Genomic DNA, 27,254 nt, shown 5'->3' with positions numbered 1-27,254 from the left:
CCTCAGTACAATGAGGAGTGGTTTAGGTTTCCTACATTGGTCTATCATCTGGTTCCCAGCAGGCCACAAAACCTGGCATTCCATGTTCAAGGTTTCTGGCCTGTGGGACTGTGGGGGCTTTTATAAGAAGGACTTCCTGCTGCGGCCCAGAGCTATCTTGAGGCTGCTTCAACATCACTCGGTCCTTCCCCCATACCTACTACCCCTCATCGGCTCTCAGGAAACCGGGGCATCTCCAGGGGTTTCCTGGGTCTGGATCCCCCTGGGGCAGAGGCTGGTTTTATTCCCTAATTGCTCATCGCTGTCCACACAAAGGGCCAATGCCCCAGCTCTGAGGATTGTGCTCTGCGTAGGTGATCAGTAACGGTTTTTGTTTAATATAATGCTTATTTTTGAGAGACAGAGATGAGCGGGGGAGGTGCAGAGAGGGGGACAGAGGCTCTGAAGCCGGCTCCATGCTGACAGCAGAGAGCCGGATCCTGGCCTTGAACTCACAAACGATGAGATCGTGACCTGAACCAAAGTCAGATGCTCAACCGATTGACCCACCCAGGCGCCCTCAGTAAAGGCTTAAAGAACACCAGACTCCCAGGCCTCACCAGGGCCCAGCACTTATGTAATCTGTCCTCACCCCCGACCCAGCGGTAATAACCACTGCTGTGGGTGCACAGGCTCCTTGGGAGCATCCGGGGGTCACCTGACACTGGCCCCCACGTGCAGAGGGCAGGGAGAGACTGAAGGAGGAGGCAGGCCACTCCAGCCGGGCGGGTGGCGGGGTCAACAAGCAGACGGGCCTTACCTACAAAACGTGTCCTGGGCTGTGGCACCCGCCCACCAGAGCTTAAAGGCTGATGTCGTGGGAGGCCCTCAGCGGGCTCAGCCGTGTACCCCGTGCAGGTGTTTAAAGTATCACGTCACTACCTCAAGGCTGTGTCCTCGGAGCAGCCCCTGGGAGTGACGAGGCAAGTGGAACCCACATTCCGAGGACAGGGGAGGGGGCGAGGAGCCTCCCGCTGCCCAGATCCAGCTCACGGGTCAACGGGTGGTCACGTCTCTTCAATTACCTCTCCCAACGACTAACCCCAGAATGACAGTGAGGACAACGCTGGGCCCTTGAGAATCTTGCTAAAAGTCCCACAGCAGCAATTAAGAGTAAGCCCAACCCTGTGACTGGTTTAAACCCAGAGGTGGTGACCTTGACCTGTAAGTTGTTTTTTGTTCCACAAAGCAAGGATTCCTTCAGCAGGGGAGGCAGGGGGGAGTGTGCCCACGCTGGCCGCAGCAACAGCTGTGGGGTTGGTGAGCACAGATGCCACGCGGTGCCCTCCCACTCTGATATAGGCTTGTGGCTTTTGTGTTTTCCCATGAGCCCAGTACAGTCTAGGGGATTGGAGGGAGGGGTTTCAGGTGTGCTGGGGCCAATGCTGGCAGAAGTCCCCAGTCCTGCTCGCCTTCAGTGGCCTTTCCCTCCCTTCGGTACGTGTTCTCAGTGAATACACCTGATGCGCCTCGGTGAGCAAAAACACACATCAAGTCCCATCTTAGCGTGATTTCAATATACGTACTTGCCAAAGTAGTGTTAATGTCACAAAAGTGGCTTATAGATGTAAAGCGAGAAGAAACAGAAGTACCACAAAAAGCCCCAGAAAGGCCTCCGGTCTCAGCCTGGGGAAGGCGAAGCCGAGCGGAGGTCTGACTACTCGCTTTAGCTGCTGTGAGAAGGGCCCTGGGTTCCTCAGGAAGAGCCAGGGGACTGTTCTCAACCCACCTGGGAGAGCTGGTTTCCCAGGGTGGGTACACCATCTCTGCATCGGAAATCCTCTCAGTCCCTGTTAACTAGTGGGGGGCAGGGAGTGCTCTCCCAAGAGTCTCAGTGTCCGAACAAGGTCACCCTCATGCCAGGGTCCCGAGGCCTGGGAACGGGGCTCGGGGGTGGCAGCCGGCCACGGGAAAGGTTCAGTCGGCAGGTTCATCTCGAAGGACGGTGAGGAAGCGCTCCCCTCCCTCGCAAAGCAGGCTGTGCACAGCTCGGCAAAGCGCCAGCCAGTGTGGCCCCTGTGTGCCCACCAGGGGGAGGAGTTCCGCCATCAGGACCTGAGGGGTAACGAAGAGTTAAGATCTCAGGAGGGCCCTGTCCCTGTCCGGGGAGGGCTCACAGAAGGCCCGCCCGTGAGGCAGTTCCAGGGCGGGCTTCAGGCATGTGTTCCAGCCCCTCCCACCTTCTAAAGCTCTGCCCCTGGGCCAATGCCGTGTCAGCATGCACACAAGCCCAGAAGCCCCATCTTCAGATGGACCGCAGCCCACGGCTCCCCCGTCGCCCAGTCTCCACGCCCCTACTCCGGAAGTACCTTTTCCAGGTGGATCTGCTGGTCTAGCATGGCCAACCGCAGCCTCAGGGCCTCTAGAGTCTGCAACTCCTGGGTGCTGGAGTAGAGAAGAAGCTGGGGGCTCCAGAGAGGGTCTGTTCCTCCTCCGCAGGGCAGTGAGGCTCCGGGGCGTCTCCCCACAGGCCACGGCCCCAGCTGCTGTCCCACCACTGCTGTGAAGGCAGGGGAAGGTGGACTCATGGGGTGGCAGCCAGGGACCTCCTCCCCATCTGCCTCTGGGGGGCAGTGCAAAGTCAAAGGTTTGCCTCCTAGACGAAGCCTCGTTATCTGTGAAAAACCATCTCCAGTGACACGAAGCAAGCCAGGGGCCGGGTATGTCTCTGCTTCTCACACGCCACCCTCAGTGACTAGGAAAATAAGCCGACTGTTCGCAGAGCCAGGGCCCATCAGGGGAGGGGCGGGGGGGGGGGGGCCGTTTGGGCGGGGCCCGGGGGAAAGTTCGGGGGGGGGGGGCTCCAGAAATGACCTGCCCTGAGTGTCCTTGCTCCTGAGCAGCTGTTAACGCTGCCTTTTGGCTCCAGGACTTCGACCACTGACAAGACTTCAGCACATACCGAGGGGTGTGTGTGTCGGTGGGGAGGGGGTCTCACCTGCACGCAGCTCCTGCAGCCTGTGGAGACACTGCTCCGTGATGGCCTGCAGCCCCTCCAGGGTAAGCAGGCAGCGGTACTCCTGCATGCAGTCAGCAGGGTCTATGCAAAAGTCAAGGGAGAGCATAGGTCAGGTCCACGACAGTCCCAAGCCCTCCCCGGCCCAAGACACGCAGCAGGGCCCACTGACCTGCCGAGAGCACTTCCTCCATTCGCCGTCTCAGCAGCAAACAGGCCGTCCGCAGGAGCCCCACCTCGGCCTCCACCGCTGCAGCACTGAGCCCAGAGCCGGGCCCGCCGGACTGGACACGGGTCAGGGAAACTGCTCTGTGGCCAGGTTCCCCCCTCCCCCTCCCACCAAGGACAGGGCCCCAGAATGGCTCTGGCCCTTCTTGGAGTGGCTCCTGAAACTCACCAGGCTCAGAGCCAGGACCACCCCCCACCCCCACCGTGGAGGGTCCCACAAGCCCGGCAAGAATACAGTCATCTGCATTTTCTGGAGGAACTGGGTTTTGGCGGTGGCAGCGGCATCCATGGAGTCACTGGTCTGTGCAGAGCTGAGCTGGGCCCACAGGCTGGGACGGACACACAGGCACCCGGGAACCAGAGAGGGACGCAGTTATGCCATCCAGCTGGGCCTCAGGAGGCAGGGAAGGGCCAGGGAGGGGCCCCAGTTAGGGGTGTCTGGCTCTGCTGAAAGCCAGGAGGGACCTCCGGAGGCCTTAGAAAACTGAGAGGACACTGTCCACGAAGAGACGACAGAGCCAACGTACTCTCGGAAATACCCAGAGACAGTTGAAGGAGAAAGGGGAGAGAGGCTGGCAGCGACTGGTACCGGAGCCTCCCTGGGACAATGATAAAGAACTCCGGGTGCAGGCACAGCACACACTTGAAAGGCACTGTCGTGTTTAACCCCCACAACACCTCTCTGAAGCTGATACCATCATTCTCTGCTCCACAGAGAAGACAAATGGGGACCCGGGGTCTCTTAGCTTCAAAGCCTGCAGAGTCTAAGGTCATGAGGGCAGTCCTGGCTGATCTCGGAAAGTGTCCCACCCAGCCAACAAAGCAGAGGGGCCTGCTGGAAAAGTCTTACCGAGGAGGCCCTGCGCTGCCGGGAAGCCTCGGCCTCCCCGCTGTCCACACTTCCCTGGTCTCCCCTACCAGCCCCACCCAGCTGACGCTCAGCCTTACCGGGAGTTCCGGGAAGCCGCTTTCCTGTAGGCCATGGGTAGCCGCAGCAGGATCCTGTCAGGGAAGCCAGTGCTCAGAGAAGCCGCGCTCCGGGGGCTGCCCCCCTCAAGCCCCGAACAGGGCTTCCAGAGTGGCTGTGGGAGCCAGCAGTCCACGTCTGCCCTGGCAGAGAGAAGAGAGGGAACCAGGAGCAGAGCCCGGGCTCTCCAGAGCCCATTTGGAGCCCCTGGGCTATATGGATGAGACAACAGGTTACTGGACAGGCCCTAGTGATGTTGCATCCTGCCAGCTTTGGGGCATGGGTCTCATGGGATGGCACCCTGGAGGCTCCCCTGGCCCGCATCGGGCTCAATGCCCTGTCCTCCCTGTCACCCCACATCCCAGACTCCTGCTGCCGGCAAGGGTCTGATCTAGAAGAGACAACAGTTCCTCCGGGAAGAGTCTGGGAAACCTACCCCTTCTCCTTCAGTGTGAAAGCTTCTGGGGCTTGAAGAGCAGCCGATGGGGGTATCTGTTGGTCCCTGGGGCCTGGTCCAGGCTTGGTGGCTCGGGATCCTCTCCCCATACGGGTGCGATCCCCCACTGACAGGAGCCTGGACTCAGGGAGGCCCCTAGCAGGCACCAAAGTCTGCTGGATGCCCCTGGGGGGTTTTGTCTCTGAGACTCGACAGCTAGCCTGGCCAGAGGGCCGGGACGGGGCAGAGGCTGTGGTGGCAGAAGTGGCAGCGGACCCAGACTTCAGGCTGAGGGCCTTGTGTCTTTCTCCAGTCTTAGAGATGCCTTTTCTCACCCGTACAGCCTTCTCCAGTGCCTGGGTCAGAAGCTCCAGCTCCTTGAGGTCTTGAGAGCTGGGTGTGGATTCTGCAAAAACCAAAGACCCATGCGTGCAGTGGTCACTCACCACTGCTTGTCAGGAAAACAGAGCAGGAGTGGCACCAGGAGAAGGTGAGTGCTGGAAGTTTACCCGGAGACGGGGCCTCTCCACTGGTTTCTGGCGCTGGGGTTGGCTGCGGAGCCGGGGTCTCGGCTGGTTCCCTGCGAAGTTTCACAGTACGGTCATGGCACGGCCAAGAGGCAGGGTTCAGGCGCAAGGGACCCCAAAGGGGCCGCCTGGCTTTGCGGCGGTCCCCCAGTCCGGGGGCTCCGAGAGGGGTTCCCAGGACCCGAGGGAGGCCTGGCCGGGCGGTCTCGGGGTCCGCGTACCAGGTCCGCAGCAGCCGGCGGGAGACGCGCAGGCTCCGCTCCAGCTGCCTCTGTCGCTCAGCGCAGGCGTCCAGGGCGTCCCGCAGCTCGGCCACCAGCCTGGGAGGGGCGCACCGGCGGCTCAGCACCCCGGCGGGCCTCGCGCCGCGCCCCCTCCCGCCCCGCTCCCTCCCCGCGCGCGGGTCTCACCGGCGCGAGCAGTCCGCGGGCAGCATGAAGGCAACAGCGGCTCCTCAGGATTTGCCGCCTCCGGGAAGTCCGGGCCTTTCCGGGCTAGAAGACCGCCCCCTTCCGGCCGGACTACCCAATCCCGAGCCCAGAGCGCAAGCCCCGCCCCCGCCGGGCGCGCAGCCATTCCCGTTCGGAGCAGGGCCCCGGGGCAGCAGAGGGTCCTCACGTGATGCGCAGACTTGTGGTTTGAATGGGTAGACAGACTGTGGCACCTGTGGTCACTTACGGTAGACTTTGCCTGTCCTTATTGAAGGTGCTCTAAAGCGGGGCCGAGCTGCCTTGCGGACCCCAGGCCACCTAGCACAGGGCAGGGGACGTCGAGTGACCCAGTTTACTGGGGTAACAGTCGCTAGAGGTGAGAATAACGCGTGTTAGGGGCAGAGCTAGGGAGGAGGGAGTGTTCACTTTTGGACATGCTGGTGATATGATGACATTCGGAGGTGGCATCAGGTAGGCACCTGAGCATAGGCTCCTGAAAGTCCAGGAGAGCTGGGATTGTGGCCCGTGAACAGCAGGTCTGGGCAAGAAGGTCCAAGGTGGGGCAGGTGTGTTTAGACAGGGACAGGTGAAGGATGGGTGGTGCAAGGGGAGCTAGAATCCAGAGGGGTGGAGGAGTGGAGCTTCAGATCTCATAGAAGCAACGGGAAGCAGTTCCAGGATGGAGGACCCTCAGTGACTCAGGATAGCTGGGGTGTGTGTGTGTGTGTGTGTGTGTGTGTGTGTGTGTGTGTGTACAGATGCTAGCTGGGAGGAGGCGGGGATAGATGCTAGCTGGGAGGGAGGACAGATGCTACCTGGGAGGAAGAGGGGGTAGATGCTAGCTGGGAGGAGGGGGCGAGAGATGCTAGCTGGGAGGAGGGGGGATAGATGCTAGCTGGGGTGTGTGTGTCAGGAGATAGATGCTGGGTGGGGGGGGGGGGAATAGATGCTAGCTGAGAGGAGGGGGGGATACATGCTAGGTGGGAGAGTGGGGATAGATGCTAGCTGGAAGGAGTGATGAAGACAGCAGGACCAATATAATTGGGGGTAAGAAGTAGGAAAGCGAGCCCTGCAGGGGCTGGGAAATCTCAGGGAGCTGGAGGGATGACAAACTGGGATCAAGGGGGTTGCTTAAAGATGGGAAGGTATCCCTTGCACAGTTGGAAGAGGGAGATGCTGCAGGAGGGGAGCTGGGGGACCCATGCAGCCAGGGGCTGGAAAGGGTGGGAGCTCAGGGCAGCCCCCCAACCGGCAGCGGCCCGTTTTCGTGCCCAGGCAGAGGAGGCGGACCGCACTCTGGTCTCAAAGGAGATTCTCCCCGAGGTCAGAGGGGACAGGGAAAGGCTCGCGTCAGCATGGGCAGGCGGCATCAGGTCCGCACTGGAGTGGTGGCCTTCTATGGGTACAGGCTGGGAGATGACAGGGAAGCAGGTCCATCCAAGTTGTGTCTTGACAGTGGGCCACACACAAGGTGGCACACAGTCAGATATACACATCGCTAGGCTGCCACTGTCCTTATCACATTTAATCCTCACAACACCCCTGTGAGGTAGGTATTGCTGCCCCAGCTTACACACGAGGAAGCCGAGGCTCACACATGCCCAGGGGCACACAGTTGACAGGAAAGGTCTGCGATGCCAATGGCGGGGTCCCTGCATTCCAACCATGCCCCACCCAGGGCGGTCAGAATTCTTTTACAGTAGCAAGAAGACAGCTCCCACGGACATGGGGACACACACACACACACACACACACACACACACACACACAGCACCCAGAAAAGCCACCACTGAGTCGGCACCTCTGTGTGCCATAGTTCTAGTTCAAGAGCATTTGGGGGACACTCCTGGCCCAGTGGTTCCTTCTGACATTTTGAGAAAAAACAAAAGCTATCGCTGCAGGGCACGTGTCTCAGTGGTCCACCCAGCTGAGGGGAGGTCAGGGTCAGGCTCAAGCGGATCCCTCTGGTGTTGTGGCTGCTGCACACAGGAGGTGGAGGCTTGGGGGAGCCTCAGGTACCCACAGCAGGTCCACCCTCCCCAACAGGTGGGGGACAGGTCCTCTAAATCTCGCTCATCTGCATCCTGGTCACCTCAGATGTTACGAATGACATTTAGATTTTTTCTGTCCAACTTCCCTGGGAAAATTCTTTCCGCCTCAAGAGTGTCAGGATAGCACTGAGAGATCTGAATCAGATGTTTCTTTTTTTAGTTGAACCTAAATAAAGTTAGGAATCTCTCTCTCTCTCTTTTTAACTTAATATCTTCTATCTTTTTCTTTTATTTCCATCTTAGAAAAATGAAGGATGGAAATAAAGATGGAAAAGAAATAGCCTAGAAATTCAGTGCAAAGAGAGGTGTTCATATGGACACCACCTGCTGGGGACACAGATCAATCACTCTGGGGGAATAGAAGGATCTCTAAAAGGAGCTGAAAGTATGGCAGGCAGGGAGCTTAGGGCCAAGACCTCAAGGCCCGGCCTGACAAGACTCTGGGCCTGCCCACCTGGTGGTCACATGCAGGCCTCGACAGTGCAGGGGCCGGGCTGCCTCAGCAGGGGACCTGCCACCCAGGGAGGAAGGGAACCAAGGCGGTACGAGGACAGTGGTGCGTGAGCTCAGAGAGGTCAGCTCCTCCGGTCACCCGAACCCCATAGATGCGGGGGGTGAGCTGTGCCAGGCCACCTGCTCACACGTGTTCACAATGGTGAAAGCTGTCAGTTCCCGGGATGGGGCTCAGTGGGGCTGGGGACATCAGGCATGGGCTCAAGTTCCCCAGAGAGAGGACAGACACAAGAGGGGACAGAGAAATGGGCTTCACAGGGCGTGGCATGATTGCTTTCAGGCTAAACTTTCCAAAGGGAAGCATCGGAGTTTCTGTTCTGACTTAAGACGTTCTGACGGCTCACGTTGGGCTGCCCTGGAGAAGGAAACTTCGCATCCCGCGTTCTCTCAGTTCCCTGTGTGAGAGCCACCAGGGTGCACACGGTGTCCGCCTCCGGAGTCCCCAGGCTCCCTAGTGCAGTGGCAGCCCCCCCCCCCCCCACCCCCCAAGCAAACGTTGCCCGCAGCAAGTGCGGGCACTCACGGCCTCAGCAAGCAGGGCTCAGGCCCCTCTCCTCGTCCTCATCCTCCTCTTCCTCCTCCTCGCTGTGGGCAGATAGGTTTTTCCTCTTTACCTGTCGCTGGGGGGTGCTGCTCTCCAGGGGGCTTGGAGAGTGACACTGTAAACATGGCTTCTTGGCGTGCTGGCGGCAAGGCTGTGTGCCTGAGTCACTGCCCGGGGAAGGCACTGAGGTAGACCGGGGGGAGGCCCCCGAGACCCCGTCCACCGAGTCTGTGGGACTCGCGCTGCAGATGGAGGAGTACCCCGAGGTCACACTGTCCTTGCCTGGCTCCCTCCTGCCGTGGAGCAGAGGCTGGGGCCCCGGGCTCGGAGGTGTCTGGGTGCCCGGTACGTAGGCGCGCACATCCTGGCGACCACCGGCCTCCGGGCAGGCCTCCTCGTCGCTTGATTCCTGGCAGCAGTGCTGTTCTGGGTTTAGATAGACCACGGTGACGTCGAGGACGCCGCTGGGTGCTGTCACTGTGGGAGACGTGGGGAGAGAGGTGAGGCACTGAGAACTGAGTACCCCCTGTCCAGTCAGGACTCCCAGGGGCCCGTGTCTGGACCTTACTGCACAGCCCCCCGTACCGCTCTCTCCTTTGGGCAAGAGGTGGAGGGGGCCTCTCACGGTGACGTGGGGGACGGTAGGAAGTGACAATAAACTGATCATCAAGAATCTACTTAATCCCCAGTGGACACAAGAGCAAGCAACCGGAAAGTCAGCAGAAACGGCCAGACCTAGGGTTCCTGTGTGTTTAGCTGCCCCAAAACACAGGGACGGAGCCTCCCACAGGTGGCCCTGCAGACGTGCACAAGGCCCAGAGGCCAAAAGGGCGGTGGCCGGCACACGTCACACAATGTTACGTGGGTTCCAGGCAAGGTCTCTTCCTCTTCCCCTGCCCTGGTGAGGTCCTTCCATCAACACGGGCCTGGCTGGGGCTGGACAAAGGTCGTCTCTCCTCCCCAAGGGCTGAGAGGACGCCCGCCCCACCCTGGCCCTGCTGTGCTGTTCTAGGGGCTCTGCTGCCTCACGCCTGCCTGTGTGCAGACGCGCTGTCCTGCAGGCGAGGCAGGGGTCTGGCGTGAGACCCCCACCCCTGGAGCCTGAGGCACTCACCGTCACCGTCCTTCTCGCCCTCACTCTCCTGGTCACCCTCGTAGCCCGAGCAGTAGTCCAGGCTCCAGTCCAGGAAGCTGCCCAGCAGCACCTCCTCCTGGCTGGACAGCTCCGCAGTGGGCGTGGTGACGAAGCTGCCCCTGTCCTCCTGGAGGCTGTTCTCCCGCTTCCTGCAAGGTGGGAGAGCCAGGGGCCGGGTCACGGCGGGCCGCAGCGCGGGAGCCTGCCCTGGCCCAGCGGGCGGTGCACGGGGATGACAGGACGACATAGCTTCCCGGCTGTCTGCCCTCAGGAAGCTCACGTCAAAGGGTCAGAGAGGCGGGGCCGGCAGCACCGTGACGGTCAGCACAACAGGACTTTGCAGGATCACCGGGAGTTCCTCGGGTGGTAAGTGGGGAGGGCAACTTATCCCAGGTGGTACAGGCAGGACATGGACGTGGGGGACACGTGTCAGCACGCTCGTGACACGAGGGTGGAGATGGAGGGAGCCAGGGAAGCGCCCAGGACAGTAACCAGGCAGCAGCTGCGGGGTCAAGAGTGACAGCAGTGCTGTGGGACAGGGTGGCCGGCACACGTCTGACAAGTGGCGGGGCCACAGGCTGAGCTGGGTCCACCCTGGCTCAAGACCTTCCTCCCTGAGCGGGAGCCAGGTTAAAGCAAGAAGCAAGAGAGAGAGCTGCTCCGGAGGGAGAAGGTGGGGTGGCAGGCGGGCAGGATCGGGCCCAGCTGCATTTTCTGCGGGACCTGCTGCTTCTCCTTGCTACGCCTTGGGAACCCCCTGCCTAAAAGGGGGGAATGGAGCCCCTCAGGCAGCCGCAGCGGTCAGAAGGGAAGCCAGGCCCAGTGCACAGGAGCCGATGCTGCGTTGCGCTGTCGCAGAACGGGGTTCACTCACCGCTTGGTTCTCCTTCCCGACGGAGAGCTGAGGAAGGCGTGAATGTCCCCTGCGCTGAGGAAGGACGTGGGCTCCGGGCTGCCTTGCTTCACGCCCAGAGCTGCGCACAGCTGGCCGTAGCTCAGCACCTGAAACGAGGCCAGGGTTAGACGGATGAGGCCCCGGGGGCAGGCGTCTGGGGGTGGGAGGTGGGGGCGGGGGCACCTCTTCCCGGCTGATCTCTTCGTAGCGCTTGTCCTCGAATCGCTGCTTCACGGCGGTCAGAGAGACTTGCCTGTAGTCCTTGGGGGCGTCGTCGTGGAAGCTGCAAACAGAGGGACACGTGAGGGACAGCAGGGCCACATGCAGGGCTCTGGGGCATGCCTGGAGGGCAGATGGGGCACCCTGCGGCTGCACAAACAGGTAAGCGTGCCGTGACTCATGACCCAGCAATTCCGCTCGCAGCAGTGTTATTCGCAGCAGCCAAAGGGGTGGACCCGATGTGGTCCGTCCATGCAGAACGTGATTCTAGAGGAACATTACATAGGTGACAAGCTGGCCACAAGGGGCCATGTGATGTACAATTTCATTTCTGGGAAATGTCTGAAATGTCCAGAACAGGCGAACCCACAGAGACAGAAAGCAGAGGAGTGGCTGCGGGGTTGTGGAGGGATGGGACGGATGGGCAGCACGGGCGTGACTGCTGAGCGGTGCAGGGTTTCTCCGAAGGAGGAGGCGATGTTCTAAAATTGATGTAGTGATAGTCACACGACTCTGAACACAAATCGCACACTTAAAAAAGTTTAGTTTGTGGGGCGCCTGGGTGGCTCAGTTGGTTAAGCGTCCGACTTCAGCTCAGGTCATGATCTCACAGTCTGTGAGTTCGAGCCCCGTGTCGGGCTCTGTGCTGACAGCTCAGAGCCTGGAGCCTGCTTCAGATTCTGTGTCTCCCTCTCTCTCTGCCCCTTCCCCGCTCATGCTCTCTCTGTCTCAAAAATAAATAAAAACATTTAAAAAAAATTAAAAAAAAAAAGTTTTGTTTGTAAATAAATGTTCCCAACTTATCTGGTGGGGAAATAAAAAACTCGGGAGGGGAATAGCCTAACAACTTTTGGGAGGCAGTATCGGGTCAGCATGGTTTGCACCCCTGGTGTGAGCGGCTGTGGGGTCAGACACACATGCTGACCCCTCGACCTTCACCCGTGCTCCCCGCCCATCAGCTATGAGCGGGCACAAGAGAAAACTCATGAGGGACACGCCAGCCCCAGGAGATGCTGCCAGGCTCCTCACGGCTGTACTCACAGCTGGAGCGGGGACCAGCAGCAAGCACCGTCTATGAGGAGCAGCAGCCCCGGGGAAGGGGGTGTCTGGCCCGGACAAGCCGGTGGGGGATCTGGGGCTCAGGTCAGAGGTTGGGGTCTAGATGTCCTGGATCCCAGAGGTGTCCGAGGACAGGCAGAAAGCAGGAGAGCCCCAGGCCCGCATGCAGGGAAGAGGGCACTGAGTGCGGCCTGGCAGAGGGAGGAGGTTGCCGCGGGTTTGGGCAGATAAGCACGTGTCAGGAGCGGGGACCAGAGCAGAGGGGGAGCAGGGCCACGGCACGGGGCGATCGCGGCCGGCCGACTCCTGAGCGAGATGACACCGTGTCCCACGCTAACACTATCGGGGGTCAGGCGGCGGGCCCCGATGTTCCCCTGCCCGTCTGCCACCTGTGGAGTGAGGCTCGGGCTGGGAGTTGTTGCACGCGCATCAAGTGTTATCACTGTGGAAACGGGCAACGCGGCTGGCCTGGCGCTCTTAAATGTCAACTCTGAGACAGGCAGCACGCTGCGGGAAGGTCTGTGTGTGGGCCCGCACACGAGTGAATTCCCCCTTGATCCCTGAGGACACACCCTCCATGGCAGCTGCGTGGGGGACTCATTTCCTTTCACTTAAAAAAAAAAAATTCTTTTTTAAATGAAGTAGGCTCCACATATAACATGGGGCTTGAACTCACAAGCCCGAGTCACATGCTCTACTGATGGAGCCAGCCGGGCGCCCAGACTCACCACTTCTGATGAAGGCTCAAGACACAGGGTATGAGGTCTTCACAAGAGAACCCGGTGATGTCCCACAACCTTGTGGTCCAGGGCTGTGCTGGAGAGGAAAGCAGGAATGGGGGGGTGTTCTGACGGCCCCTCGCGTCCCACTGCCCCAGTGGTTGTGTGTGGAGTTTTCTGGAGCTCAGTGTTAAAAACGCCCCACAAACAGAGCCCGTGTGCTCACTGTCAACAGTGTGGGAGATACTTAAGCTAGAACATCTCCTAATTGCACCCCCACAGAATGGCTTTTAGTCCATTCTGGTGTCTCCTCCAGGAAAGACGGGCAATGCCTGTTCTCCCTCTCCATTGTGAGAATCGTCTCCCGCCTTCTGGAATCCCCAGTCCCTGGCTTGGCTCCTGCTGAAGAGCAGACAGGAGGGTAGGCTCCTTACTCTGTCCGTGGGTCAGCCGTGCGAGCAGCAGGGCGGCCGCGGCCAGACAGGCCGGAGCATAGGCGGCCAGGCTGGTGTGCAGCAGGGACAGCTCACACAGGAAGCCACACAGATGCTGGGTTCTTGGGGCCTCAGGGACCAGCGTCAGCAGGACGTCCTTGTAATCAACCACAGTGGGGACCTGGACGGGACCGGGAGGTGGGGTCTTGTGGGGTCTTGGCACGTGATCACGGTGGCTGGCCCCACCAGTGTTCACACTGGACACCAGGGTGTGGCGGTGATGAGCTCTAGCCCTGGCCTCTTGCCCTCTGGATCCAGGAGGACCTTCCCGAGCAGGAAAGCTCAATGCCATGGAGGGGCCCTTGATTCCTCCTGTCCCCTCCCCTGACTTCAACTCTGATTTAAAAGGAAAAAGCATAGGGCTGACTCATCTTTGACAAAGCAGGAAAGAATATCCAATGGAATAAAGACAGTCTCTTTAGCAAGTGGTGCTGGGAAAACTGGACAGGCAGAAGAATGAACCTGGACCACTTTTACACCAGACCCAAAAATAAACTCAAAATGGATGAAAGACCTAAATGTAAGACAGAAAGCCATTAAAATACTCGAGGAGAAAGCAGGCAAAAACCTCTTTGACCTTGGCTACAGCAACTTCTTACTCAACACGTCTCCGGAGGCAAGGGAAACAAAAGCAAAAATGAACTACTGGGACCTCATCAAAATAAAAAGCTGCTGCACAGTGAAGGAAACAATCAGCAAAACTCAAAGGCAACCGACAGAATGGGAGAAGGTATTTGCAAACGACATATCAGATAAAGGGCTTATATCAAAAATCCATACAGAACTTATCAAACTCAACACCCAAAAAACAAATAATCCAGCGAAGAAATGGCCAAAGGACATGAACAGACACTTCTCCAAAGAAGACATCCCGATGGCCAACCGACATATGAAAAAATGCTCAACATCGCTTATCATCAGGGAAAGACAAATCAAAACCACAATGAGATACCACCTCACACCTGTCAGAATGGCTCACATTAACGACTCAGGCAACAACAGATGTTGGCGAGGATGTGGAGAAAGAGGATCTCTTTTGCATTGTTGGTGGGAATGCAAGCAGGTGCAGCCACTCTGGAAACCAGTATGGAGGTTCCTCAAAAAACTAAAAATAGAACTACCCTACGACCCAACAATCGCACTACTAGGTATTTATCCAAGGGATCCAGGTGTGCTGTTTCGAAGGGACACAAGCACCCCCCATGTTTATAGCAGCACTATCGACAATAGCCAAAGTATGGAAAGAGCCCGAATGTCCATGGATGGATGAGTGGATAAAGAAGATGTGGTATAATGTACAACAGAGTATTGGTCGGCAATCAAAAAGAATGAAATCTGGCCATATGCAGCTACGTGGATGGAACTGGAGAGTATTACGCTAAGTGAAATTAGTCAGAGAAAGACAAAAATCATAGGACTTCACTCATATGAGGACTTTAAGAGACAAAACAGATGAACCTAAGGGAAAGGAAACAAAAATAATATCAAAACAGGGAGGGGGACAAAAGAGAAGAGACTCTTAAATATGGAGAACAGAGGGTTACTGGAGGGGGTGTGGGGGGGGACGGGCTAAATGGGGAAGGGGCATCAAGGAATCTACTCCTGAAATTATTGTTGCACGACATGCTAACTGACTTTGATGTAAATTAAACAACAAATAAATAATAAAAGAAAATACATAAATAAAACTAAAAAAGGAAACGGCAAACGGCCACTTACTCGAATCCTCCCTTCCAGGGCAGAGATGATCTCTCCCATCATCCTCACCAGGTCTTCATACTTGTAGGTGTTGTCCGTGAGCCAAACTGCCTCTCGGATTGTCAGGATCTCTCTGCTGATGAACCTAGAACGTCAAGAAGGGGTCTGAGCACGGAGTCTGCTATCCTTGCAGGCCACGGTCACGTGAGGCCCCACTGCCAGAGGGGTCAAAGAGCGAGAGGACCCGAAGAGGTCGTGTGGCCTGGCCTAAGGGTCTGCGGAGGAGGAGGGACCAAGGCTGGCAGTGGGAGTGGCCGGGCTGCCAGGCACGCAGGCGTTTCTGTGAAAGGCACCCACGAATGACCTGCCCGGTTGATCCTCTTAATGACCTGAGGATGACAGCAGCTTCTACGGAGCGAGCATAAACAACAGTTTAGCCCCAGAAGGCAGGTGAGCCGGCAGAGCCGGAGCTGCGGGGTGTCTGAAGGTCTGTGCTCAGCACGGGGTCTGGCCGCAGGAATCCTGGGTGTCCCTAGTCAGCCAGCCACCCTGTTCTCTCCTCTGCAGCAGCACCAGGGAGCAGGGAGCATGCTGGTCCGGTGACCTGCCGGGAAGGGAGCAGGGCCCGGCCCGTGGCCGCTCCGTCCTGGGGGCCCTGCAGCCGGCCCACTTGCTGTCAGCTTGACAGAGCGAGATGGGAGGTGTGGGGACTGCAAGTGCAGGTGGCACGAGGCCGGAGTGGGGCCAACGGGGGCCGGGCACAGGGAGCACTCAGGGAGAGGCTGAGGCAGGCGCTGCCCTCAGCAGGGGTGGGGCATCTCCTCTAGGATCTTCTTAAAAAACATCTCGCCACTGGCCCATCGGTGGTCCGGGATTTTGGTGACTGATTGCAAGGATGTAATTATCCTGCTCAAACATGAGAAGGCGGGGCCTGTCTGTTCAGCCACCTCTGGTGACGCGGGGTCCACCGAGCATGCCGGGCGCGGGGGGAAGGTTGGCGTGTGGCTGCCTGCTGGCGGCCCCGAGGCCATGCTGGTCTACAGACCACAACTCCAGCTCTCGTCACGGCCACGTGACCAAGGTTGCTGCAAGTGGTCACTGACGCTGGCCTCAGGGGTCACGGGGGATGGCAGAGAGTAAGATGGGAGCTGGGGCTCTCCGTGACCTTGTGACATGGGAAAACTACCCCAACGGCATCGGCCTGGAGCCCATGTCTCTGGGTCACTAAGCAAGAGAGGTTGGCGTCTCGAGTTCACGCCGCCGCGTGTGGCCACCTGTGCCTCACCCCCCAAGGTCTACAGAGCAGGACGGTCAGTCTGCAGAGCCCGGCCCAGGGGGACCGGCAGGCCATGCGGGGGTGTCCGGTGTAGGGAAACAAGGACACGCACGATGTGTGGTGCAATCACTGTCCACACCGCTTCAGAAGGTAAAGGCGGGCTAACAGGTACTGGCTGAAGGACCGCAGGTTTAGGTGAAACGGAAGATGGTTCCACTGGAAGAGTCCGAGCCGCCGGAGTGCAGGCAGCTGTGTAAGGAGGTGCCCCGTCTACGTGGTGGGGGTCAGCCGGGGGCGTGAGACCACCAGTTGCGGGTGTCCGACGACACAGGCTTGAGAACTGGACTGCCGCGAAGTGGTCTCTCCCTGACCTCGGGACCCCGGGGCAACCCACTGGGCCCGTCCCTCGGTGCCATGTCATCCTCAGGAGCCAGGGGAGGAGGGGCCCGGCCTGAACCTGCCCGAGCGAGGCCCAGTTCTGGGGTCCTGCTCGCCAAAGTTCAAGTCTGCCATCCCCACGCGGGAGAACTATGCTGTGTGGGCACTCCCTAAAATGAAGACCCCCATCTAATGAGGTGGGACACTGAAAGGCCAGCCTGTCGTGTGTCATCCCACAGGCCCTGCCCCGGGGGCCCCGTACCGGGTGCAGATGACCATGCAGGCGATGCCCAGCAGCTGGAGCCTGTACCGAGGCACGAGCCTCCTCCGCAGGTACCGGTCCACGCACTCCACAGTCAGGTGCAGGCAGAGGCTCGTGAAGTCCTTCATGGTGGCGACCTCCACCAGCCAGTCAATCAGGATGTACCTGCAGGGAGAGCACCAGCCCTGGAAACTCGGGCGCACATTTGTGAGCGTCCCGTTCTCGCCTGGCCCGTCCGTCCTGAGGGAGTGAGTAGGTCTTCCGCAGCATTGCCCGTTGACCCAGGAACTTGTCCCAGCCTCAGGCACGGGGCAGGCCCCAGGTCTCCCACCTTTGTCCTTGGGAGGAAGCTGGGCTCACACATCTGTGTACCCTGCCTTCTCCCACAGTCACTGCCAGGTACCGAGTGAGCCCAGACACAGGGCAGGGGTAAGGTGGGTCCACCTGGTAGAGTGGGGACGGACAAAGATCCCAGGGATGGGGAAAAGTCGCTTGAAGGGAGCAAGACCTGTGGCCCTCCTGCAAACCCACATTCTCCCCGAGGAGCAGCTCACCCATGGGGTCATTTCTCACGACCCTCTGCTGCGGGGAAAGAGCCGGCAAGAAGCTAAAGGGGGAGGATGCATGGAGCCTGGCAGAGGTTTTCGGGCACCCAGCAACTCTGACGGAGCTGACAGATGCAGGGTCCTCCTCGAGGGGCTAAACCCAGGGCCAGAGACATCACACGGGAGGGCTGGGGGCAAGGACACCCCGGTAGAGTAAGTGCCTTTCTGAACGAAAGAGAGGAGACACGGGTCTCTGAGCAGAGGGGAAAGAGGGACCAGAAGTGAGAGAGCAAAGGAAGATGAAGCTGTGGGTTCTGGGCAAATGTTCCAGGTGCCGGGCAGAAGCACCTGTCATAGGCAGAGGGGAGGAGGGAAGGGTGGGGCCGAGGTGGTGGAAGAGAATGGGGAAGAAGAGGAACCTGTGTTTCCTCCAGGTCGAGGAAGGCCACTTGAGCGCCAGGTGTTTGGGGCTTAGACCAGCCACTACGGGAACAGAGAGGAAGCTGCCTTACCTGACTCAGCGACATTAACGATTTGAGTTACGAAAACAAACTGAGCAAATTGTGCACTTCAAAATGGCTAGATCTGGGGCACCTCATCAGTTTTGGCGGCCAAAACTGGGCATATGGATCCCCTCACTTTAGAAAGACACTTAACGTGCTTTCACACATCCTGAGGCTTAAAAAGGAACTCTGGAGCATGGACATGGGGGATGTTTGCTCTTCAAAGCCCCGGATAACTAAGGCATCGCTGGCTTTAGAAAACCACACACACACACACACACACACACACACACACACCATACGACGGCCCCGTCATCCGGGTGCCCGGCGGTCACTCTGCCCCCGGCCCAAGCAGACGCCCTCCCTCAAGGGCCTCACCTCATCGTGTCGCTGAGTCCCTTCTGCACGGAGAAGACCTGCTGCTTGCTGACGGCACGGGAGGCCTGGAACAGCCGGCGCGTGATCCCGTCGGCGACCTTCCCCTCCAGTCCGAGCTGGCCCCCGTTCGCACAGGCTTTGGCTAACGACAGCTGTGGGACACACAGGCGTGTGAGCAGGAAGCCTCAGGCTGCCGGGGGAGAATTGTGGGTGCACAGCGGTGCTGACATCTCAGCCCTCTGGAAACAGCGCGCCTCAGGTTTTGACTGTTCTTTTCGAAATGGCGTATGTCGTGATAACATGTCTTAAAGGGGACGAAACGTGCACCATGGAGTCAGCACAGCAAAGCAGCCAAAGCTGGTTGGAGGCTCAGGTGATCCGGCTTTCGTGTGTGTTTTTTTAAAGTTTGTTTTGAGAGCGAGCGAGCACGTGCAGGCGCACTCAGGGGAAGGGCAGAGAGGATCCCAAGCAGGCTCCACACCGTTAGCATAGAGCCCAGCGCAGGGCCCCGTCTCATCAACTGTGAGATCGTGACCTGAGCCGAAATCAAGAGTTGGTTGCTTAACCAACTGAGCCAGCCAGGTGCCCTTCAGATGACCTGGCTTTAAAACCTGGATCTGTGTGACATTGCAGGCAAGCTGGGGAAACACGCTCTGTGCCTCAGTTTCCCTTCTCGTGAAGCTATGGTGACACCGTCGTGCACAGGCCCCGCTGGCACCCTCTAGGCCCCTGAGACTAACTAGCAACCATTTCTAGACACTTTCCTTCCAGATGTTCCTACACATTTGTAACTGTGGCCACGCATTCCAGATCATAGCACACGTACGTTTTATCTCTTTGCTCACCCAACAATAACACGGCTCCTTGCGACATAAACACCTGGAAGCGCGTTTCGAGTGTCTTCCTGGCGCGTGTTCACTACTTCGTGGGACATCTCTGTGCAGCCGTTGTCGCGCTTGCCCTGCCTGCACAGGGCGGCTGTGCCAAAGTCTCTTGCTTCCCCCGCCCAAGCATTCTCTGAAAGGGCTGCACCGATTTTCACACCAGCTAAGGGAATGTTGTTCTAGTGCACCTCTGCCAGCAAAAACTGCTACCGTTAAAAATGCGTATTTTCAGAAGTTAACAGCTATACACTCAACGTGTACAGAAAAAAAAGATACCTATACACCTATCGTTCGTTAACGTGAGCAGCCACAATCTCGTTTGAATGTGTGGTCAAACACTCCTGGGTTCTGACCGTTTCTTTTCTTTTCTTTTTTTTTTTTTGAGAGAGACAGAGAGAGAGAAAATCCCATGCAGGCTCCACCTCCACATTGTTAGCACAGAGCCCGATGCGGGGCTCCAATTCACGAACCGTGAGATCATGACCTGAGCTGAAGTCAGATGCTTAACCGATTGAGCCCCCCAGGTGCCCCTGACCAGCTATTTCTATTTCCTCTTCTCTGGGAATGTATGCAGACCCTCTGAACGTTTACTGGAATACTACCATTCTTACTGATTAGTTTGAGCTTCTAAGAAAACCACATGGCTCATTGTCACGTTTACTCTGAATTCGCTGACTGCCTCAGGTGTAGCCATTACACTGCTCTGTCACACGTCAGGCTGGGCCGTCTACCACTCTATCATATCTTCCCTTTTAAGGGCAGATGGCTCTCCAGCAGTCAGTTGGTGGGGTGACAACAATCTGAGTTTCTACCTGCTTGGCCAAGGGGGACTTCCTCTGATTTGTCTTCAACAACAATTCTTTACGGCTGCAACAGGAGGGCATCTGGGGGACACCAACTGCAAATCCCCCACGTCCTGGTTCTAACACTGATGTCTCGGTGAGCGGGTCAAGCGACAGGAACAGGAGAACGTTCCACACACCCACCTGCTCCCAGAAGACTCCCCATCTGTGGCCACAGCCCCCCCTCCAGGACAACTTTGGGGAGGGACAGGGATGTTACTAGCAGACGGAGTGCACCTGCACTTAAGAATGAAGAGGCCGGACGGCCGGCTTAGGGTCAGTGGGCTTGGAGGCGACGGGGTGCTGGGCAGAGATGAAGGAAACCCTTCCAGGCTCTCCTCCCTGCACACCCCAGAGCTAAATTCCCATAAGGCCTGCGGCCGGCCCTGGGTCAGTCTTCCTGCCTACAAATGGGAGCCCGGGTGGTATCGGCACCCCGGTCCCCACGGGAGGAGGCAGAAGAAGTTAGATAGGCGGGCTCCCGCCTCACCTGTGCTTCCCAGCAGCCTCTGGCAGCGTAGTCCCTGAGTTTCCGGAAGCTGTGGAGGCATCGTCCAGGATCGGACATCTGTCAACGGGAGAAAGTCACCATGTTTTTATACAGCTGTCTCTGGAGAACTCAGAACCAACCCACGGGGCTCTTACATGTTCCTCCCGACACCCCCAGGGGTCCACAGCTCGGTGTTCTTCCCAGCCCCTCATCCCCCAAGCGACTGTGGTCGCTGGGAGCAGCTATGGGAGCGGCCTGCCGACCGCGGCTCCTGGTGCCCCGGGAGTTGCCCAAGGACCCCCGTTCTGGCAGAACCTGCACCATGGGTACACCACCCTCCCCGCCCCGGGGGCCACTCACGTCCGTCTTCCTGTCACGTTCCCACAGGAGGTACGAGCTGGCCAGACAGCCCTGGCGCGCAGACTCTTCAAACAGGTCCCGGGCCTGCTGCTTCCGCTCTGCATCCTGGAGCAAACCCAAGCACGGTGCACTCTCCTCTCACCCCTTCTGCGGAGTCACCCTACTCACCACCCCTCAGGAACCACCTCCGTGGCTCTTACTTAATAAAGCGAGTTAACTAAACGGGAGTAGAAGCGATCTCTCTACAGACGTGCTTTTGGACAATGACCAGGAGAGCGAGCTTCCGAGCTCCGCCTCCCAGGCCCCGCGTCCTCCCAGATGACGTTTGCGTCTGGCTGGGCCCCGGAGCCCTAGCTCTGCTCTGGGCCACCGGCCAGTCAGCCCTGCGCACCAGGCCTCCCAGATAGGGACGCTGGGGGCTTTCTCAGGGCTGCTCCCTGTCCTTGCTCACTCTCAGCGCCCCTCCCCGCTTTAACAGAAAGCCTGAAGTGCAGCGAGGCCCGTGGGAAGAGCGGGAGGGGCTGCCCGCGGCGCACTCAGGTGCTCTGCCCACTCCACGGCGCTGCCGGCTCAGGGTTCACACCCCGCACGGCCTCTCCTGCTTTCCGCTCGCCTCCTGGTCCTCGCTGTGTGCGACCACCAGAAGGGCAAGCAGCACAGAAGCGCGGGCCCGTGGTCCACGGCTCCGTGTGCTCACCGGGGCCGGGGACACATCACACAGCACAGGGTCCAAGTGGACGGACCAATCGACTCACCTCGAAGAGACTCAGCACTCTCCCCAGGCAGTGCAGTATGGATGCTCTGTGAGTCTGAGACGACAGGAGGGAGAAGCGTGATCATCAGCGGAAAAGGAACTTCCAGCCGGCCACCCTTCCCCGTCTACGCGTTCTCGTGGCCCCTGCCTGGACCCCTGCCGCACTGGGGACCGCTGCCTGATTCCGGGCCTCCGGGAGCCTCGGTCCTGCATTTCTAGCCCAAACCCCCACGTGACTCCCTGGGAGTACCAGCTCTGAGATTTCCTGTCCCGCTGGCTCATCTGCAACCTGCCTCCACGCCCACACTCTCGGTTTTCTGCACCTCCACTGTCCGGGGCGTCTGGCTTTACACCGTCCAGTGTCTCCACTCACCCTGTGCGGCTCGGACCGCCCGGCATGCGGGCCCCATGCGTGTTCCTCACCGGGACTCGCTCCCTGCGGCTGGCACTCTGCCCTGAGGCTCTCGTGAACCACGGCCTTGCAGCAGCTTCCAGACACCGACCACGGAGGGCGGATGAAGAGCCAGATGAAGGGCGTGCTGCCCGCATTCAGTTGCTCGGCGAGACTGAAGAAGCGAGAGGCCTTCAGGCCATTCACTTCCGCACGGGCTTCGTCAGACACAGAAACTGCGGAGATGGACAAGGTGTTAACCCAGGGGTGTCTCTGGAGCACAGGTGCACAGCGCTCTCCATGGTCTTTTCTGGAAGTCTAAACGCTCACGCCAGGGGCGCCTGGGTGGCTCAGCCAGTTAAGCATCTGATTTCAGCCCAGTTCGAGCCCCACATCAGGCTCTGTGCTGACAGCTCGGAGCCTGGAGCCTGCTTCGGATTCTGTGTCTCCCTCTCTCTCTGCCCCTCCCCCATTCCCTCCCCCCCCCTCTCAAAAATAAATAAACATTAAAAAATAAAATAAAAGCTCACGCCAGCTGCTGGTGCATAAGGAGAGCGGAGCCTCACAAGACGGGGACCCCGCGCCTTTTCTTCTCTACGCTGTGGGTCACCTGCCCCGGCTGGGGTCCTCCCGGAAGCCTGGGTTCTGAAGGTCTGGGAAGATGCCCCCACAGAGGCGTCACATGCCCACCCACCCTCCCTCCTGCAGGGAGCAGTAGCCTGGACTTCAGCTAAAGGGTATGGTGTTTCTTTTAGGGGTGATGTTCCAAATTTGGATGTTGGTGATGGCTGCACAACTCTGCAAATACACCAAAACCCACCAGACTGGACTTGAGATGGGGGAAGTGTATGGTATGTGAGTTAGGTCTGGGAGTCACTGTGGGATAGGGGGGTGGGGCAGGGGCACCTCTCGGACCTGGAGGAGGACTGCCCATTGTCTCTATCAGTCACGACCCCGTCAACCAGCTATATACAGGGGCTCCCTCTCAGCAAGATGCCAGACATTTCACAGACAGAAAAATAGCGGCTACCGCCAAATGTTTATGCACTTTGGGAGCGGGGACTGGACAGACCGCAGGCTGGTTCTGTGTGCTAAGCAAAGAGGTAGGCACTGGGAGAGGAGAGGGCCACACAGGTTCTCCCACGGAGCACCTGCTCCATGGGGGTGAAGGAGTTTGGGCACCAGGTTGGCTCTGACCTGCTTGTACCTGCCTTCCACTGGAGCCTGGGCTACTGTGTCACTGATGCCCTGTAGCGTAAGGCACGCTTTGCTTGCTGCCCCAGAGTGTCACGGGGGACCTGCGGCCGAGCAGAGGAGCCAGCATCTACCCGTGGGCAGTGGGTTAATGGGACGGAGCGGGGGGCCGCTGGGGGGAAGCTGGCTTGCTGGAGTAGCCCCCATCCTGAGTCTCTGCTGACTGGGACTAAAGCATTTGTTAAAACAAGGTTTGTTAAAATAATTAATGCGTACGGAATCAAAGTTGATCAGCGGGTCCCACAGCAGGGCACCCCTGGGCACAAGCTCCCAAGGGGAGACGGCGAGGCAGAGTGCCAGACGTGGCAAGAGTGATGACGGAATGCTGACCCTGGGAAGGGCTCATGATTATTCTAAAACATCCACGCTGGGGCGCCTGGGTGGCTAGGCTGGCTACGTGACTGACTTGGGTTCAGGTCATGATCTCGAAGTTTGTGACTTTGAGCCCCACGTCGGGCTCTGTGCTGACGGTGCGGAGTCAGCTTGCGATTCTCTCTCTCTCTCTGCTCCTCCCCCATGCTCTCTCTCTCAAAATCAATAAATAAACTTAAAAAATGAGTGAAATACCAATGCCAAGTGGGGCAAGGTCAGCCCCGGCCCCGCGAGGACTTACGGCCTTCGTTGTAGAGGTAGGCTATCCCCAGCTTCACAGCGGCTTCAAAATTTCCCTTTTCGGCAGCCCTAGACCATTGAAAACATAAAATGTCACCTGATTTCATTCCTTACGGCTTATGTGCCACCACATCACTTGAAGCTAGAACACCTGATTTTTAACTGAGAACTTTTTAGGTAATACAGTTGAATGTCAATTATCCACGTCAGGCTGTGACACGGATGGACTTTAAAAACATGCTAAGCATAAGTCATCAGCCACAGAAGGCCACATGTTGCACAACTCTGCTTACGCGAACTGTCTGCAACAGACAAATCCATACACAAGAAGGCATATTAGGGGTCGCCAGGGGCAGGAGAACGCAGGGAGAACGGAGTCACTGCTAACGTCCACCCCTATTCATTTTGACTTTGTTTGGGGGTAACGAGAATGTTCTGAAGTTAGTGGTGACGGCTGCACAACTCTGAATGTATAAAAAGCCACCGTGTGGCACACTTAAATGGATGAACCATACCGTATGTGGCTTATGTCTCCAGCGGCCTGACCGGAACCACTGGCACGCCTGAGTGGCAGGTGTGGTCACTGGCATGCCGGGGCCCACAGGCCAAGGGGCTCACGCCTGCTCTGCCCTCCCTCTGGGGCCCAACTCCAGCAGGACGATGGCATCAGCCAGGGAGCAAAATGCAGTAGGAGTTAAATCACACAGTTTTGATTTGAAGAAAAAAGAAAAGAGCATTAGGTGAAATTGCCACATGCAGGTGACCTATAGCTGAGTCATGCAGACTGGTCCCAGCCCAAGTGAGACCCTTCAGAAGCACGACAGGAACTAATGAGTCAGGCTGTGCTGGTGGCACAGATGGCCAATGACTGTGCTGTGCGTGACTAGGTGGGTGACGCTGACAGTCCTCAGTCACTCCCTGGGTGGGAGGGGGAGGGGGTGAGGCGCTGGCGAAGGCGACGGCAAGAAGGAAACCCTTCCCACGTCAGGCCCTGGGACACAGGCTGGCATGCCAGGGCGGCCCAAAGACAGGGGAAAACTGAGCTGTTCTCAGGGTGCAAAGATACCTTTCAAAGAGCTTCAGGTTCTTTGGAGAAGGCCACAGCTCCTGGAAGCTGGCACACGCCCACACACTGGCGTGGCTGTCCACCAGGTTCTTCAGGTGAGAATGCACCTGCAAACAGGGGGAGCGAGCGGGGTGGGGGGCTGATCAGGGGTCCTGCCGGAGGCCCGGCTCCTGGAGCTCTTGAGGACAGGACACAGACAGATGGGGTGTTCCTCCCCACCCCGGCAGTAAAGGTCCGCCCTTCGAGTAGAAGAAACAAGTTTCTCTGTGGCTGTAAAGGAGCAATGGGGGACACAGTGGGACTAGAAGGGGGAATGAGTACAAACAGTGAGAAAGAGGGGGTGATACCCCCGTAAGGGTGTCTGTAAGGGTCAGGGAAACCGATGCTAACAGGAGAAAGGGAAATGGACATTTGCTCTGTGCTTCTCTGACTCTCCTCTGCCTCGGGCCTGGCTCATGGGAACATGGCCGGAGCCTAGAAGTCACCAGAGGCTCTAGGAAAAGACCGATAAGTCACCTGAGTGGCTGAGTGTCCAAATCTTATCGGCTCAGGTAGTGATCCCAGGGTTGTGAGTTTGAGTGAGGCTGTGCTGAGCATGGAGCCTGCTTGGGATTCTCTTTCTCCCTCTCTCTCTCTGCCCCTCCCCCAGGTACATACACACACTCTCTCTCCCCTCTTTCAGAATAAACAGGTATTAAAAAAAAAAAAATTAAACGTAATACCACCCTGGACAGAGGCAGGAAGCGGGCTGGCTGGGAGCTCTGAACACAGGTGAGCATTTCAAGCATTAAAGTTCCCACTGCCATTGAAAACTCAGCACCCGTGGATATTACGACCACAACGGAGGTGGCTTTGGGAGCGCGAGAAACAGGTACCTGTTGGGAGTTTTCCCACAGATTTGCTGTATGGCCTTGATTCAGTCGCTCGGGATGAGGCTGCACCAACATCCGTCAACCAACTCGCAGGGACCCTTTCAGGGCTCCATGTGACGGGAGATTTGTCCTCAAGAATATATTTGTGTTCTTTTCAATACTATCTTATTTCTCGAGGGGTGAGAATTTCACTGCCACAAATCTCACTGTTAAAATAAACACTGCAGCAAACACAACCGAAACTTGGTATGCTATGTTTCCACTTTGCTGCTCGCCTGCAGTGGGGACCACAGCGTCTGTTAACAACATCCCCCTTGTGGCCTCTGCCCTCCTTGGTGGCCAAAATTTTGTTCCAACACTTAAGAACAGGGAGCCTTGATGGCATAACCAGCAGGTTAGTGACACCAGCAAGCTACGACTGGCGCTATTTTCATCCTGCAACTTACAGCTCGGACGGCGAGGATGTCCCCGACAGAGAGCCATTTCAGGATATGAAAGAGCACATCTTCCGGGAGGCTCAGGATGGTTAGGTTTCGGGGTCTCCTCCTTATCCTCCGCTTTGTAGGGTAACAGAAACACTTGGCACACCTGCAGTGGATGACTGAAGAAAAACGGCACAATGGTCCGGGTGATGGGCTGGAAAGGAGCGGGCTGACAGTCACTGTCCCCCCCCCCCCACAAAAAGAACCAGCCACATGCCTACTCCCCAACATTAAGGGAGTAATGGTAGCTGAGTTCCGTCAGACGTCACCGTTCATTCCCAAATTCAATAAACACGTATGGTGAATAGCAGATAATCGTGGAACTTGGCCACCGGGAAAAGAGGCATCAAGGCTGAGGGTGGTTCTCCCGCATCTCACGCTCAGGGAAGCCGCTCGGACCCCCGCCCACGTCTGCTTCTATTTGCACACAGGGCTACACGGAAGAAGTCCCTCACCGGCAGGCACCTGGCCTCCTACCCGCTGCCTCCCTGCAAGACCCCCTCCGCAGGCCTTCCTACCCTGCCGGGCCCTGCCCCTGGGTCAGCAATTAACGGGCTGCGACGGCCCCACGTACCCGCGGGGTGACCGGCGCCCACCGAGCACCTGGATGTGACCACCACACCTTCCTGACCCCGGGACTCTAGGTCGCACGCGGACTCGCTTAGCGGCCACGGTAACAGCTAGCGAAGGGGCGGCCGCGCTCACCGCCCCCCGACAGGTGCGGAGCCCCGCGCGGGGCGTTCACTCCAAGCCCACCCGCCCCCGCGGCGGCGCCGGGCATTTAAACCGCGCGCCGGGCGGGCGCCATCGGGAAGCCTCGCGCGCCGGGCCGAAGGGCTGGAGCCGCCCCGCTCCGTGTCAGCCCGCCGAGCCCCCCGCCCCCGCCGCCCGCGCCCCACACTCACCGCCGCCGCTCCCCATCACCGCCGCCGTAGCCGCCGCCGCTCGCGCCCCCGGCCGCCGTCAGCCCCACGCGCCCCGCGCAGGCGCAAAC

At 58.4% G+C, this 27,254-nt stretch overlaps 2 protein-coding genes across 3 annotated transcripts; both read right to left on the bottom strand.

Annotated features, from left to right (window-relative positions):
* Positions 1–1,171: 1,171 nt before the first annotated feature.
* TEDC2 (tubulin epsilon and delta complex 2) lies at positions 1,172–5,657 on the bottom strand. Of its 2 annotated transcripts, none has more exons than XM_049637327.1 (10): positions 5,564–5,657; positions 5,375–5,473; positions 5,136–5,206; positions 4,627–5,032; positions 4,172–4,225; positions 3,459–3,552; positions 3,168–3,279; positions 2,978–3,079; positions 2,349–2,539; positions 1,172–2,094 (listed from the first exon to the last, which is right to left on the bottom strand). In XM_049637327.1, the coding sequence occupies exons 1-10, from the start codon at positions 5,587–5,589 to the stop codon at positions 1,957–1,959; spliced, it is 1,293 nt and encodes a 430-aa protein (XP_049493284.1). In that variant the 5' UTR covers positions 5,590–5,657; the 3' UTR covers positions 1,172–1,956. The 2 variants fall into 2 exon arrangements, with proteins under 2 accessions (XP_049493284.1, XP_049493285.1); XM_049637328.1 differs by having other exon boundaries at positions 2,349–2,536.
* A 1,435-nt stretch (positions 5,658–7,092) lies between these two features.
* CCNF (cyclin F) lies at positions 7,093–27,068 on the bottom strand. Its single transcript, XM_049635388.1, has 18 exons — positions 27,048–27,068; positions 26,835–26,940; positions 26,225–26,379; positions 24,907–25,013; positions 23,842–23,909; positions 21,957–22,210; positions 21,585–21,638; positions 20,830–20,934; positions 20,470–20,547; positions 18,254–18,405; positions 16,828–16,992; positions 14,933–15,056; positions 13,154–13,334; positions 12,729–12,816; positions 10,906–11,005; positions 10,702–10,829; positions 9,807–9,976; positions 7,093–9,169 (listed from the first exon to the last, which is right to left on the bottom strand). Exons 1-18 carry the CDS (start codon positions 27,066–27,068, stop codon positions 8,676–8,678), a joined length of 2,550 nt encoding a protein of 849 aa, XP_049491345.1. The 3' UTR covers positions 7,093–8,675.
* Between the last annotated feature and the right edge of the window lie 186 nt (positions 27,069–27,254).

This window comes from Panthera uncia, chromosome E1, assembly GCF_023721935.1.
Source record: "Panthera uncia isolate 11264 chromosome E1, Puncia_PCG_1.0, whole genome shotgun sequence".
Taxonomy (NCBI): Eukaryota; Metazoa; Chordata; class Mammalia; order Carnivora; family Felidae; genus Panthera; species Panthera uncia.
Note: the sequence above shows the minus strand (reverse complement) of the source record. Positions and strands in the feature narration are given on the sequence as shown.